The sequence below is a fragment of the Vanellus vanellus genome, assembly GCF_965231255.1.
Source record: "Vanellus vanellus genome assembly, chromosome: 6".
Classification (NCBI taxonomy): Eukaryota; Metazoa; Chordata; class Aves; order Charadriiformes; family Charadriidae; genus Vanellus; species Vanellus vanellus.
Genome location: NC_138911.1, coordinates 1411076 through 1424356, shown reverse-complemented (window position 1 = coordinate 1424356; position 13281 = coordinate 1411076). Strand labels below are relative to the sequence as shown.

The 13281-nt window shown below is 54.0% G+C and overlaps 3 protein-coding genes across 3 annotated transcripts; 2 read left to right on the top strand and 1 right to left on the bottom strand.

Annotated features, from left to right (window-relative positions):
* Positions 1–1464: 1464 nt before the first annotated feature.
* Positions 1465–2555, bottom strand: TMEM258 (transmembrane protein 258). Its single transcript, XM_082485235.1, has 4 exons — positions 2520–2555; positions 2291–2400; positions 2004–2177; positions 1465–1612 (listed from the first exon to the last, which is right to left on the bottom strand). Exons 1-3 carry the CDS (start codon positions 2520–2522, stop codon positions 2051–2053), a joined length of 240 nt encoding a protein of 79 aa, XP_082341361.1. The 5' UTR covers positions 2523–2555; the 3' UTR covers positions 1465–1612; positions 2004–2050.
* A 1084-nt stretch (positions 2556–3639) lies between these two features.
* FEN1 (flap structure-specific endonuclease 1) lies at positions 3640–5577 on the top strand (the record flags this gene model as incomplete). Its single annotated transcript, XM_082485233.1, has 1 exon — positions 3640–5577. One exon carries the CDS (start codon positions 3640–3642, stop codon positions 4786–4788), a length of 1149 nt encoding a protein of 382 aa, XP_082341359.1. The 3' UTR covers positions 4789–5577.
* A 4621-nt stretch (positions 5578–10198) lies between these two features.
* Positions 10199–11170, top strand: LOC309673286 (olfactory receptor 5J3-like; the record flags this gene model as incomplete). The annotated part of the gene is made up of 1 exon (XM_082485026.1): positions 10199–11170. One exon carries the CDS (start codon positions 10199–10201, stop codon positions 11168–11170), a length of 972 nt encoding a protein of 323 aa, XP_082341152.1.
* Positions 11171–13281: the final 2111 nt, after the last annotated feature.

Here is a 13281-nt window from a genome sequence, read left to right as displayed (position 1 = left end):
ATGTGCCCACGCAGGGTCCAGTCAGGGTCAGAAGAGCCCCAGCCCGTGGCTGCTCACTGCTACGCCGCATCCTTTCCAACAGGTATTAAAAAAAAAAAAAAAAAAAAAAAAGAGAAGCTCTTGTTGCTCACAGCCTCAGAGGTCAGGGTCAGATCCAGAGGCATCCGAGAGCATCCGCAGAGGGGAAAGCTTCCTTCCCAAACCGGGAAATTAGGGCTTTAAAGCTGTAAGCCTCCTGTTGAATTTCTCATTTGGAAATCTAACTGCTTTAAAAACTGGGCTACAAATTCAAAGCTACCCATACAAATACAGTTATGTTATAAATAAACTCCTCTTTTACAGGCAAGGCACTTAATTCTCTACTGAACTGAACGGCACATCCAGCTACGAGATTATTCCGTCCTGTACTTCTCAAACATTCCTCCCAAAAACCTCATTTCCCACAAACACAGCTTGTGTCACCCACTGCGGTGCCACCAGACAAGCGTTAGTCTCGCTTTGCGTCCGAGGAGCCGCACCGGTGCCTCACCCGGGAACCCCGGCCAGAGGCCGTTCTGCAAGCGCCGTTTCGCCCAGGCCAACCGGGACATCCATCCACCCACCCACCCACGGACCTCAGGAGCACGGAGCCCGGCCGAAGAGCGGGCCGGGTGGTCCCGTCAGCTCCGTTTCTACCACAGGAGGTCCCCAAGGTGCCGCCGGCGGTAAGCGAACCACCTCGGAGCAGTCCCTGCCTGTCACGGAACCTCACAAACCAAGCCAGACCAACTAACAAGCTAAAAACGGGACTGATTTTTACACGTTGGTGACAAAATCAAACGGAGTTTTACTCTAACCGAAACCGCTTTGAGACCCTGAGAAACATTAACAATCCACAGGTTGCGGCGGTCGCTCGGGAGTTAATACTACACTGCCAGCTTAAGAATTCTTAAGGTTTATGGTCCATGACCCAAAACGCACATAATCACTCAACTAAACAAGACGAGGTCCCTCAATCTGTACAGAAGATGAACCATGGAAGGCGTCCCAACCTACGGGGAGAGCCCCCCGACCGCAGAACCGCTGCTCTGAGGGAGCCCGACTCAAAATGACTCTCACGGGGCCCCGTTTACACCCAATTTGAATCTGACCGGTGGTGATATATGCTCATGTCACCCCCCCCCACACTAGCCAAAGACCCCAACTGCTGCACCTTTCAACCAAAATGACCACCACCGTGTGGGCATAACGAGACAAGTGGCAGGAAAATTTTGTCCGGTCTTTGTTAGGTTTTTGCAGGCTTTTGTCAGGTCTTGTCTCATCCTCGTTAGGGCTTTGCAGGTCACGCTTTTGGGCACACACAGCTGTGGAAATTTGTGATAAACATAGGGCCCATCCCACAGCACACAGAACTTGTGCCACTATCGAAGTGGTCTGGAAAAGCCACAGGGGAGGGGGGGAAGTATCTAAAAGACAAACCATGAGTCAGATGCATCACAGAGGCAGTTTTATTCAGGTTTGGTTTGTTGGGCGGGTGAAAGTCACTCAACAGGAGCACAGTCCATGTCTGACACAGGCTTTGTTGTCGAAGTATAAAAGAAATACAAAAAAGAGCTTCTGCAGGGCTTCCCACCTAGAACCAAAGGAGAGATGAAGGGGGTCAGTGAGACAGCGTTCCACAGGGCAGCACCGGGGCTGGACTCTGCTGCTACTAAAGCCACAGAGCAAGGGAAAACCCCCAGCACACACAATTCCCGGCTGCCTCACACAGGGACGAACCCCAGTTCTGCCAGATAGGCACAGGCGCCTTTTCCAACTACAGTTACCCTACAGCTGCTTTGCAGCTCAGAGTAGCCGCGACGCTTAAGCCCAAAGGCTGCTGCGGGGATGCCAGCACAGCCTTTTGCATGTCCTAACTTTGTCCCCGAAAAAAAGGTGGCTTTTGGCAAGACGAGCTGTCGCAGGGCTACATTTCCACCCCACCCCCCGACACACACAGAGTGTCAGGCCCTCGGGGTGCTTACAGCCGCAGGGATTCCCCAGGCAGTAACGGTGCTCCTCCGCCCGCGCCTCACACGTAGATACCGACCCACAGCAGTAAGAAGAGGACCCCGAAGCCCATGAAGAGCGAGGCCACCAGCGAGATCAATAGCTCCTTGTAGATGTCCCGCGTGTACTTAGTAGAAGTCACCTCGTAGCTGCAGGCCGGGGGGTTAAGGTGTTAACGGCGGCAGAGCAAGGTGAGGGGACCACCCCCCCCCACCCCGCGCCCGCTCCCGCTCCCCTACCCCCGCCTCCAGCCCGGGGATACACGAAGAACCAGGCGGTGAAGAACATGCCGATGGCCAGCAGCACCACGGTGAGGTGCGGGAAGACGGCCGGGTTCACCGGGCTAGTGTATCTGCTCATGGCCTCCAGCTCCTGCGGGGACACGGCGAAGGTGAGCGGCACCACCGGAGCCCGGGACCGACTGCCGGCCCCGAGTCCGGGCCCCCAGGACCGGCTCCCGACCTCCCCCCCATCGCCACCCCGGCCCTCACCATATCGCCCAGGTCCCGGTTTCCGCTCCGACACGTCGCCTCCGCTCCGGAAGCGGAAGGGAAGAGGGGAGCGGGGGCTGCCGGGATAGGTGGGCGGGGCCAGCGGGAGCCGCTGCCTATTGGCTGCGCCGGCTCCCGGCGGGCATTGCGGCTGGAGCGCGGGAGCGGCGGCGGGATCGACCTGCGGGGTAATGGCGGCGCGGGGAGGCTGAGGCGGGGATAATGGCGACGGGGGGAGGTAGAGACGAGCCCAGGGAGGGAATAATGGTGGCAGGGGATGCTGAGGCGCGCCGGGGGAGGGGGGATAATGGCGGCTGAGGCGGGACTGGACTGGAGGGGGGGGGGGATAATGGCGGCTGGGGGGGGCAGAAGCGAGAAGGGGGGAGGTATCCAGCAGCGGGCCTGGGGGGGAAATGGCGGCTGGAGAGGGGAAGGCGGGCCTGGGGGGGATAGTGGCGGCTGGGGCAGGCTGAGGTGGGCCCGGGGCGGGTATGGGCCGGCCCGCTGAGGTCGCAGCGGAAAGGAGGGAGGGGTCATGGTGAGGCTGGGGGAAGGCAGTGGTGAGGAGGATAACGGCGGGCCCTGAGGAGGAGGGGTGAGAATGGCGGGTCGGGAGAGGCCAAGAGAGGAGGGGGATAATGGAAGAGGGGCAGGGAATGGCGTGCAGGGGGAGGGGGAAGTGGGGAGAGGGGTTAATGGCAAGCGTGGGGAGGCTGCAGCCAGAAGTATAGTAGGTAGGGGGGTAATGGAGCCGGGAAACAGGAGGTGGGAACGGAGCCTGGACGATTATAATGGTGAGGCAAGGGGAAGGTGAGGTGTGGTGGGGAGGGGGGATGGGCTGGGAGAGGCTGATGGAGAAAGAGCGGGTAATGGTGTGCCGGGGAGGCTGAGGTGGGGGCGTAATGGTGGTTAAGGGGATAATGGTGGGCTGAGGCTGGAAGCCAGCTAACGGCAGCCAGTGGAGGCTGCAGCTCATGGCATAATGGTTCACAGGGGAAACAGCCATCTCCCTTTGGTCCCCCTGCTTAGGTGGTACACCACCCCCACACCCTAGGTGTTAACCCGCAGCACAGTGTGTGTGCAGAGGCTGATCCCAACATCCCCTTTTCTGTTCCCTAGGATGGGAATCCATGGCCTGGCCAAGCTTATTGCCGACGTGGCTCCTGGTGCCATCCGGGAGAACGACATCAAGTCTTACTTTGGCCGGAAGGTGGCTATAGATGCTTCCATGAGCATCTACCAGTTCCTGATCGCTGTGCGGCAGGGAGCTGAGGTCCTGCAGAATGAGGAGGGCGAAACTACGAGCCACCTGATGGGCATGTTCTACCGGACCATCCGCATGGTGGAGAATGGCATCAAGCCGGTTTACGTCTTCGACGGCAAGCCCCCGCAGCTGAAATCGGGGGAGCTGTCAAAGCGGACTGAGCGCCGGGCTGAGGCCGAGAAACACCTGCAGGAGGCTCAGGAGGCCGGAGAGGAGGAGAACATTGAGAAGTACAGCAAGAGGCTGGTCAAGGTGACCCAGCAGCACACTGACGAGTGCAAGAAGTTACTAACGCTGATGGGTATCCCCTACGTGGATGCGCCAGGGGAGGCCGAAGCCAGCTGTGCTACCTTGGTGAAGGCTGGGAAGGTCTATGCGGCTGCTACAGAAGATATGGATTGCCTGACCTTTGGCAGTCCTGTACTGATGCGGCATCTTACTGCCAGCGAGACGAAGAAGCTGCCCATCCAGGAGTTTCATCTGAACCGTATTCTGCAGGACTTAGACCTGACCTGGGAACAGTTTGTGGATCTGTGCATCCTCCTGGGCTGTGACTACTGCGAGAGCATCCGCGGCATTGGGCCCAAACGTGCTATCGAGCTCATCAAGGAGCACAAAACCATCGAGAAGATCGTTCAGCAGATAGACACCAAGAAGTACCCTCTGCCTGAGAACTGGTTGCACAAAGAGGCCCAGAAGCTCTTCCTAGAGCCTGATGTGGTCAACCCCGACACCGTTGAGCTGAAGTGGACCGAGCCGAACGAAGAGCAGCTCGTCCAGTTCATGTGCGGGGAGAAGCAGTTCAATGAAGAGCGGATCCGCAACGGGGTGAAGAGGCTGAGCAAAAGCCGGCAGGGCAGCACACAGGGCCGACTGGACGACTTCTTCAAGGTGACGGGCTCCATCACATCAGCCAAGCGCAAAGAGCCGGAGACCAAGGGATCGGCAAAGAAGAAAGCCAAGACCAACAATGCCACAGCCGCAAAGGCCAAAAAGGGCAAATAGCCCAACTGGCCAGCCACAGCCCCCTGTGTTTGTTTTTTCTGCTCAACCAGGAATTTTAGGCTAATAACAAACGGTCGTCTTTCTGTCCTGCGTGTTAGTCCTAGGAAGGATGTTGCTAAAGTGCTTCCTAACAACGCTAGGTTAGTGAATCAGATAAGCGCTGCTGACAAACACCCACTATGCTTTAAGAAATAAAAAATTGACCAGCTAGAGAGTGAACTGGGTAGAAATGATAGAGAGACTTCTGCCTGACGTCATCCAACCAAAAAGAGGTAGGTGCAAGCAGCAGAGGCTGAAGGAGAAACCGGGGAGATGTGAATGGCAGGCAAGCTGGAGGTGGGAAGGAGACTTGAAATGACGAGGTGAACCTCTCCCTTTAATAAGGATTAGGTTCTTCCTTCCCTTAATGTAGTCGCTTTTCTTTGTTTAAAAAAAAAAAAAGAAAAGTTGAAATCCTGATTCCAGCAAAGTTCTGGCCCGCTCCTAGTGTGTGAACCGAGGACAAGCTGAGCTGAGACTGCAGCTTTCCAAGCCTGAATTTTGCTGCTGGGTTCTGGTTTATGTTTCAAAAGAAAAATATCAATAAACGTAGCATGACAACCTGTTCACTCCCTGATTTCCCAAGGCATCCTTCCACGTTGTACACACAGAGACAGGTCCCAGGCTAAGAAGACAAAAAGATAGTGCCTCTTGTTTTTTCCCCTTATTTTATTTTATTCTGTATTTTGCATAGTCTTTTCATCTTGTCAAAGCGATGTGCTGGGTTTTGTTTTCAGAATAAAATTTATACACAAATAGAGTGTTTCTCGTTCTCTGGAGAGGTGGCTTAAACCTTGTTGCTGAAGAAAAAAAAATTGCAGGTTTAGAGGGAAGCCTGTCAGTGACAACAGCCAACAAATCACGCACAGGCCTGAATGCAGAAAATTCCAGTTTTAATCCTGGTGTTAACGGTGGCTTTTGAGTGCTTTGTAGACATATGGGTCAGCTCTCTGGCAAGTTATGAAATAAGCTGGGCTTCTTTCACAGGGGAATTCCATTAGCGTTGCTAAAATAATCTTGATTTTTAAGTCATTTTCTTAAATGTAATGTGAAGAATAGCACATGGTGATGTGCACGGAGCTTCTCGAGTCGGACCTCCCCAGCTGCAGCGTGTCCTGCTTGTGGGAAGGGGCACCCAGAGCAGAGCACCCAAAATTTACAGGTCTGCTTCTGACCTGGTGGTTTTCACAGGATCTCAGCCTCAATCCCAGAGTCTGAACTGGAGATGTTTTGGCAAGAGGAAGCCCAGGTGGCGGGCTGGAGCCGGGGCGCTTTGAGGTGGACGTCCGTGCTCCCCGCCAGTGTCAGTGCCACTGCCACTCGTCCCATCATGTTACTACCCGGAAAGCTGGGAAGGTGCTGCGGGGAAAAACAGGTTTTTAAATCCCAACGTGTGGGGTGATGTTTTTATCCCCCGTTCTGTATATTTATGTGCTTCACAGTGTTTCTGCCTGGGAGTATTTCTGCTTTCAGCCCTGAGTCCCTGTCACTCGGAGCCACGAGCTTTTTCCCTTCCGCTGGAAAAACCCACTCAGGCAGTTTAAGCAACTTCAAAACATCCTGCCGCTGCTTTGTCTTTCCTGATGGAGGAGAGGAGCCTGGGCTAAGTTTTCCCAGGAGACTTTTAAGGTACAGCCTTGGGTTAGGGTGAAAGCTTGGCTCTGCTGGGAGGTTTTGGTGTCCACCACATCCCGCCCCCTCCGGCCTTCCTCTCCCTCCTCCCCTGCCTTCCCCCTCCTATGTACCCTCCGCCCCCGTTACCGTCCGTCCAGATTTACTCAGCCGCCTTGTTGCTAAGGTCTGTTTATCCTTAGCTGACACTCACATGGGAGTTATAGCAGTTCAGACGTTTTATCTACTCAGATTTTGTTACTTGTGTTATTTCATTTCCAAATGCGGTAAAGACAAATAGTGGTTTCTCGGTGCGTATTCGCTTCAATGTTTTAATCCGCCATTTGTCTTAACAGGAGCTTCTTAATTAAATAATCCGGGTTTCTCGGTGAATACCTCCGTTGTGACCGTGTGGAAAGGTAACAGTGAAATGGTTTTGTGGTGAGGGAATGAAAGATGATGAAAAAAATATATAAATATTTGGAAGTAATAGTCAGCCTTATAGTGAGGAAGGAAATGAAGTTGGCAGCAGGAAAAAGAAACTGCAAACTTCCTCCCTGCCCCCGTCTCCATCACTGGTGGCGGAGTCCTGCGTCCTGCTCACTTCTTGCTGACCTGGACAGGATTTAGCTCGTCACGTTCTTACGTATCACCTTATTATGATGCCAAGAATGGCTCAAGGAATGAGACAGGAATGGTGAAACATTTCCAAGAAAGTTTAAGTGTCTTTTCACGTACCTTTAGTTTACTTAAAGGAACAGCAGTAAAGTTCGCTGCCTACTGTTTTGCCAAGGGCTGCACACATAGCAAGCAACCTTTAAATGAATATATTTTCCCGGATGAGCCTCCAGTGAAGCCACAAGCGTGATCACAGAAGTACAGTTTGGTGTCTGGAGCTGTGGCTGCTGCGGTTATGCTAAAGTTTGCGTTGGGCTTTGTACTCTTTGGGCCAGAATTGTGTCTGCTCTGCCTCCCCGGCTTTCCTGGCTCTGTCCTGCCTGGGGCGCAGCTGCCGTGCGGCTCTCCAGGCGCAGAAGCGGTCAGCTTGAGAAATCAGGTTTTTCTGTGCCTGAGCCGTAAAATCTGTCACACCTGTAGGGAGAGAAAACCATTTACGTGCGCGTTTGACTTTGATTACAGCGCTCACGCTTTCAGCTGCCTTAAACCGTATCGTTTAAGCGAAGCTTCAAACTTGCACAGTCCAAACAGGAGAATAAATTCCAAATTCCAACATCCCCACTCACCATTACTTAGCACCTCACGTGGCCTCTTTCCCCGCTGTGGCTCAGCACAGATGAAAACTCCCCCTCCTCCAGAGCAAAGAAAGGTTAACAAACCCCACATGGTCCACTGGGGGGGGGGGGCAGGACCTGAGTCCAAACTTCTTCCAGACTCTTCTGAGAGTTTCTAACGATCCCTCTGTGAAGCTCTTTGCTCAGCTGTGATTTACCGCAGGGATTTTATCCGTGAGGGCCAGAGGAGTAAATAAACCCAGAAGCCGTCCCTGCCAAGTCCTTCGGGACGGCGTCCTCAACCCGCTCAGGACAAAAGGTGGGTGCCACCACCGTCGCTCCTTGTGGATGGAGCTGCGTCCCCCTGCAAACTGCCGCTCCCCTTCTCCTGTCGCGTCAGGGTCCTTTGAGAAATGGAGGAAAAGGGCTCTCCTGTCGCCCTTCTGCCGTAGGACGAGGCACGCGCCTCGCGTGCAGATCAGAGAGACGCGCCCAGACGCCGGGTAAGAACGTGGCGTGACGCGGAGCGGGGCTGTAGGCTCGGGCTTCGAAGGTAGAGTAAGATTAAACCCTACAGCGTTTAAATTTACCAATTCAGGGCAAAAAACTCGTTAGCAGAATATACCCGAGCTGTATGTTTTCCGTATGTCTGAATTCCTAGGCATCACCTTCAGGCTTTCGAAACACGTGTCGCCATGTTATTGTAATAAAACACTTGAAAAGCTGCTTTTCTGCCCTGAATGCCTATAAGCGATGAGGGAAGACCGCTGGAAGAGGAGAGCAGGACCGCGCTGTGGAGCTACAGGGGAGCTGGAGAGTGTTACGCAGGTTTCCACGAGGAAACCACTGAGCTTTTTCTCTCGGAAGAATAAAAACACGCCGCCGAGCCTAGAGCAACCTTCTGCCCGCGCTGATATTATACTACTATTCTCGTTTGCAGCAGACGTTTGAGTGTTCTCAAAAAAAAAAAACAAACAAACAACCCCAAAACAACCAACGTTCATTCAGCGGAAGGGAAAAGCAGCTGCAGCCAAAACCTGGAAACATCCTACCAGCTCTTTCTGCTATGTTGGAACCTCATAAATAAGTGAAAACTCCGCCCGTTACAGCGGTGTAAGTGAGAACGCGGGTTGGTGGCCGAAAAAGCGGAGTGCGGCGACAGAGCTCAGAGGCGGGACAGCCACCCCGAGGGGAACCGCTGGACCCCAGAACGACGCCGGACGGACGCCTTCGCCGATGCTCTGGTGCACGAGGAAAACTGCCGGGCATCGCCCGCCCCCTCCTTCCCCGCTCCAGGGCGGCGTGTGGCGCGAGAAACCTCATCCTGCCCCATTTCCTGGGGACCAAAGCTCCTTTCCTTCCCCCCCTTCATCCCGGGTTCCGCGCCATCGCCTGCCCCCCTTCTCCTTCACCTCATCTTCACCACCGGGGTTTGTTTTTCCCTTACATTTTCCGTTCTAAACAGATATTCCCACCGCTGTTTATCACACCGATGTCACAGTTAATTAATACCAGCACCGCTCTTTATACCAGAAACACGGCGGATTCCTAACATCCGCGCCCCGCTAGGAAGAGCGGGTAAATGGCACTGGAGGGGTTTGATATCCCTCCCCCCCCCCAAAAAAAAAAAATACTGCCTGCGAGGCGTCACGTGGTTTGAAATGGAAAATCCCGAATTCCCGTGCATCCAGCTCACAGCTTTCTGTCACATATAGAACACCTCACGTACGAGTCCTTTCTTAGTCCCGCCGTCGGGAGGCTGCGGCCGGAAAATGCCTTCCTTCCCTACCGCGAGTGGGGAGAAACACGGAAATAATAATTGAGCTGAAGGAGGTAAAAATCCAGCGTAATAAAAGCCTTTTTTCACCGCGATTTGCCACCCCGGGAGGGAATATTTCCCCTCTGTGCTGGGACCTGACCGAGAGCAGGGGCAGAAAGGTGACCGCTCAGCCTGGTTTTGCTCTCTAGCGCGGGAGTTTCTGCCCCGGGGACCTTCCCGGGTCTCCGCCGCGCTCGGAAAGCTCCTCCGGCAAAGCTGCTCCGAGCGGGGAAGGGCGGATTCGGGGCTCCCAGGGTTGTCGGTCTCCTCACGGGGAAAATGAAACGCGTTCCCCTTTTCTGCCTCCTATTGCAATGGAACGAGGGGAAGTTTGCGAATTCCGCACCCCTCCTCCAGTTTTCAAATCGTTCACTATTGGGTTTTGGTTTATTTAAAAAAAAAAAAAAAAAAATAGGAAAAACCTAATTTTTTTTTTATTTTTTTTTTTTTTTTAAATTCAGCCTCCCGATTAAAGAGAGTAAAGACAAAACGCAACTCCTGACAGGTTTTGGCAAATCCTCGCTCTGCCTGCGAGGATTTGCCGGGAACCGAAGCACAGGGAGACGTCGTCTCAAGTATCGCAGCTTTGTACTCGTAATTATCAGGCTGACAGCGTTCCTGCTGAGGGCAGCGCCCCGCGCACGCCGCGCCGCTCCCGCCGGGCCTCTCCTCCTCCCGACAGGCGCGCGGCGCGGTGAGGTGGGGCGATATGGCTGGAGGCAACCGCACCGCCGTCACCCAGTTCATCCTCCTCGGCCTGACCAGCGAGCCGAAGCTGCAGGCCCCTCTCTTCGCCATCTTCCTCCTGATTTACCTCGTCACCCTGACGGGCAACCTCGGCCTGATCACCTTGATCAGGACAAGCCCCCGGCTCCACACTCCCATGTACTTCTTCCTCTGCAATCTCTCCGTCGTCGATCTTTGCTACTCCTCCGTCTTTTCTCCGAAGCTGCTCCTTGGCTTCTTGGTGGAAAAGAAAACCATTTCATACCCCGCCTGCTTTGCCCAGCATTTCTTTTTCCTCGTCTTTGTGACCACAGAGGTGTTCTTGCTGGCTGTGATGGCGTACGACCGCTACGCGGCCATCTGCAACCCGCTGCTCTACGCCGCCTCCATGCCCCAGAGGCTCTGCGTTCAGCTGGTGGCCGCCTCGTACCTCGGGGGGCTCTTGAACTCGCTCATCCAAACCTGTTGCTTGCTGCCCCTGCCTTTTTGTGGCCCCAATGTCATCAACCATTACTTCTGCGACACTAACCCTCTGCTGAAACTCACCTGCTCTGATGACCGCCTCAACGAGCTTTTGCTTGTAGCCTTCAACGGGACCATTTCCATGTCCGTCCTCTTCATCATCGCCGTCTCCTACCTGTACATCCTCTTCTCCATCCTGAGGATCAGGTCTGCCAAAGGCAGGCACAAAGCCTTCTCCACCTGTGCCTCCCACCTCCTCACCGTTACCTTGTTCTACGTGCCCGCGGGACTGAGCCACATGCAACCGGGCTCCGGGTACTCGCTGGAGACGGAGAAAGTCACCGCCGTCTTCTATACCCTCCTCGTCCCTATGCTCAACCCGCTCATCTACAGCTTGAGGAACAAGGAGGTGAAGGACGCGCTGAGGAAAGCCACAGCAAATAACGTTTTTGCGAGGTGCCTGCTGACCAAACTGGCCCCGGCCAGTAGATAAAACTCCTGCCGCCTCCCTTTCCCAAGGGCTTTGGGTCGGCTCTCCGGAGGAGCAAGGAACTGCGGTTATTGGCAGAAGCAGGTACAGCGTATTTTAACCGTCCTTGAGAAGCTGCAGAGACTCAACGTTAACAAACGCAACACGCCGTCATTATGGGTCTCCGATAAATATTTCCTTGTCATTTCTTGGTTTTGGTGGGTTTTTTTGGTTTTTTGGTTTTTGTTTTTTTCTGTGAAATGATGTAATGTCATAGGAGGTGATAAAAATAAGCTCCTAAGGCATTTCCCTCATAAGCTTCGCTTCTCAAAAAGATTCAAGCGGTGACTCCTCCAGGGGCACCTTCAAGGAGGACCAGAGGCTTTTGGTGAGGTATATCTAAAAACACAGCCCTTGCTTTGGGCTAACTACAAGGAAAAAAAAATCATATATATAAATCTCATTTGCTTCCAGGGGGACATGCCCTGAAACGTCAGGAAAGGGAGGAGAAGCGGAGACCACTGAGCTGCCAGGGGGTGAGAGCGGTGATCCAGCAAACACACAGACACACACTCACACAAAGCTGTGCGCTCCCAGCCACCCCCCGGATCTCCTCCCGCGCTGCGCTCCCGACGGCCGTAAGACCGTGGGCCATAGGGGCCCCGGAGATGCTGGGAGGGCTGGAGCCCCTCTGCTGGGAGGACGGGCTGGGAGAGGTGGGGGGGTTCAGCCTGGAGAAGAGAAGGCTCCGGGGAGACCTTAGAGCCCCTTCCAGTGCCTAAAGAGGCTCCAGGAGAGCTGGGGAGGGACTTCTTAAAAGGGCATGGAGTGATAGGATGAGGGGGAATGGTTTTAAACTGGAAGAGGGGAGATTTAGATGAGATATCAGGAAGGAATTCTTCACTGTGAGGGTGGTGAGGCACTGGAACATCTTGCCCCAAGAAGCTGTGGCTGCCCCATCCCTGGAGGTGTTCAAGGCCAGGTTGGACGGGGCTTGGAGCAACCTGGGCTGGTGGGAAGTGGCCCTGCCCAGGGCAGGGGGGTGGAATGAGATGATCTTCAAGGTCCCTTCCAGCCCGAACCATTCTATGGCTCTAACTCAGCCAGGCTCGCGGGGTGGGAAAGCAACAGGCGTCCTCCGCTCTGCATCTCACATCTGCTTTAGGAGGAGCAGAAATGGTACTTCTCCCTATCGGCAAAGAGTTCAGCCTGAGTGATTGAATGTCCCCACCTACGGAGAAGTATTTTTTCCTCAGCCTATTTTCTCGTTGCGGGGCAGTTGTGAATGATATTTCCTCCCAGCCGACCCTGGCACTGCTGAGAAGGTGCCACCGAGGGACACGGCAGAACCTCATGTTCTTCAAAGCCAAGAAAACCGATTGCAACCTGTTAGCGACCTTGAGCAACGAGGGCTGGGATGCCAGGTCTCCGTGGAGAGAAAGGAGGGGGTCATCTGTCCCGTCGTGTTAATTTGCACATGCCTGTGCCCAAATTAGTCTGGAAATTGTTTTTTTTTCACAGCTAGAATAAAAGATAAATACTCCTTGCGTGATTTCTTTTCGGCAACCGTAGAAATCATAGTATCATCATAGAATGGTTTAGGTTGGAAAAGACCTTGAAGATCATCGAGTTCCAACCCCCCCGCTGTGTTGTTACACCGATAACCCAAGCGCCTTTCTTTTTTTTTTTTTTTGCTCAGCTATAAGATTCTACATTGTGGATACATAACATAGAATAAAATAAAATCCACCAGGAGCGTGCAGCTGAGCAGAGGCCATTTTTCTTAGGAGACAGCCAGAGGCGGGGGGAGGAGGAGATCTTTATAACCCTTACCTTTCATAGCAGCTTGCTCTGTCCTCAGCTCGGACACTAGAGGGTCTTGTCTGACATCAAGAGTTGTTCATGCTCTTTGCATGACGCAACGTGGCTCAGGGAGCCGCGAGGACCAGTTACTCCCCAAGGGAGAGCAAACTGGGAGCTGAAGGTGGCCACGACGTGGGGTGGGCAACAGCCACACCCGCAGGGGATGGTCCCACAGCACCTGAGCGGAGCAGCACCTCTTATCCATGGACCAGGACCAGGACCAGGACCAGGACCAGGACCAGGACCAGGACCAGGACCAGGACCAGGACCAG

Bases quoted from the DNA above. Each gene is read 5' to 3' on its own strand.
- TMEM258 (XM_082485235.1), bottom strand. The intron at 2,178-2,290 runs GTATCCCCGGGC...CCCGGCCTGCAG, and splicing joins TTCACCGCCTGGTTCTTCGT to CTACGAGGTGACTTCTACTA.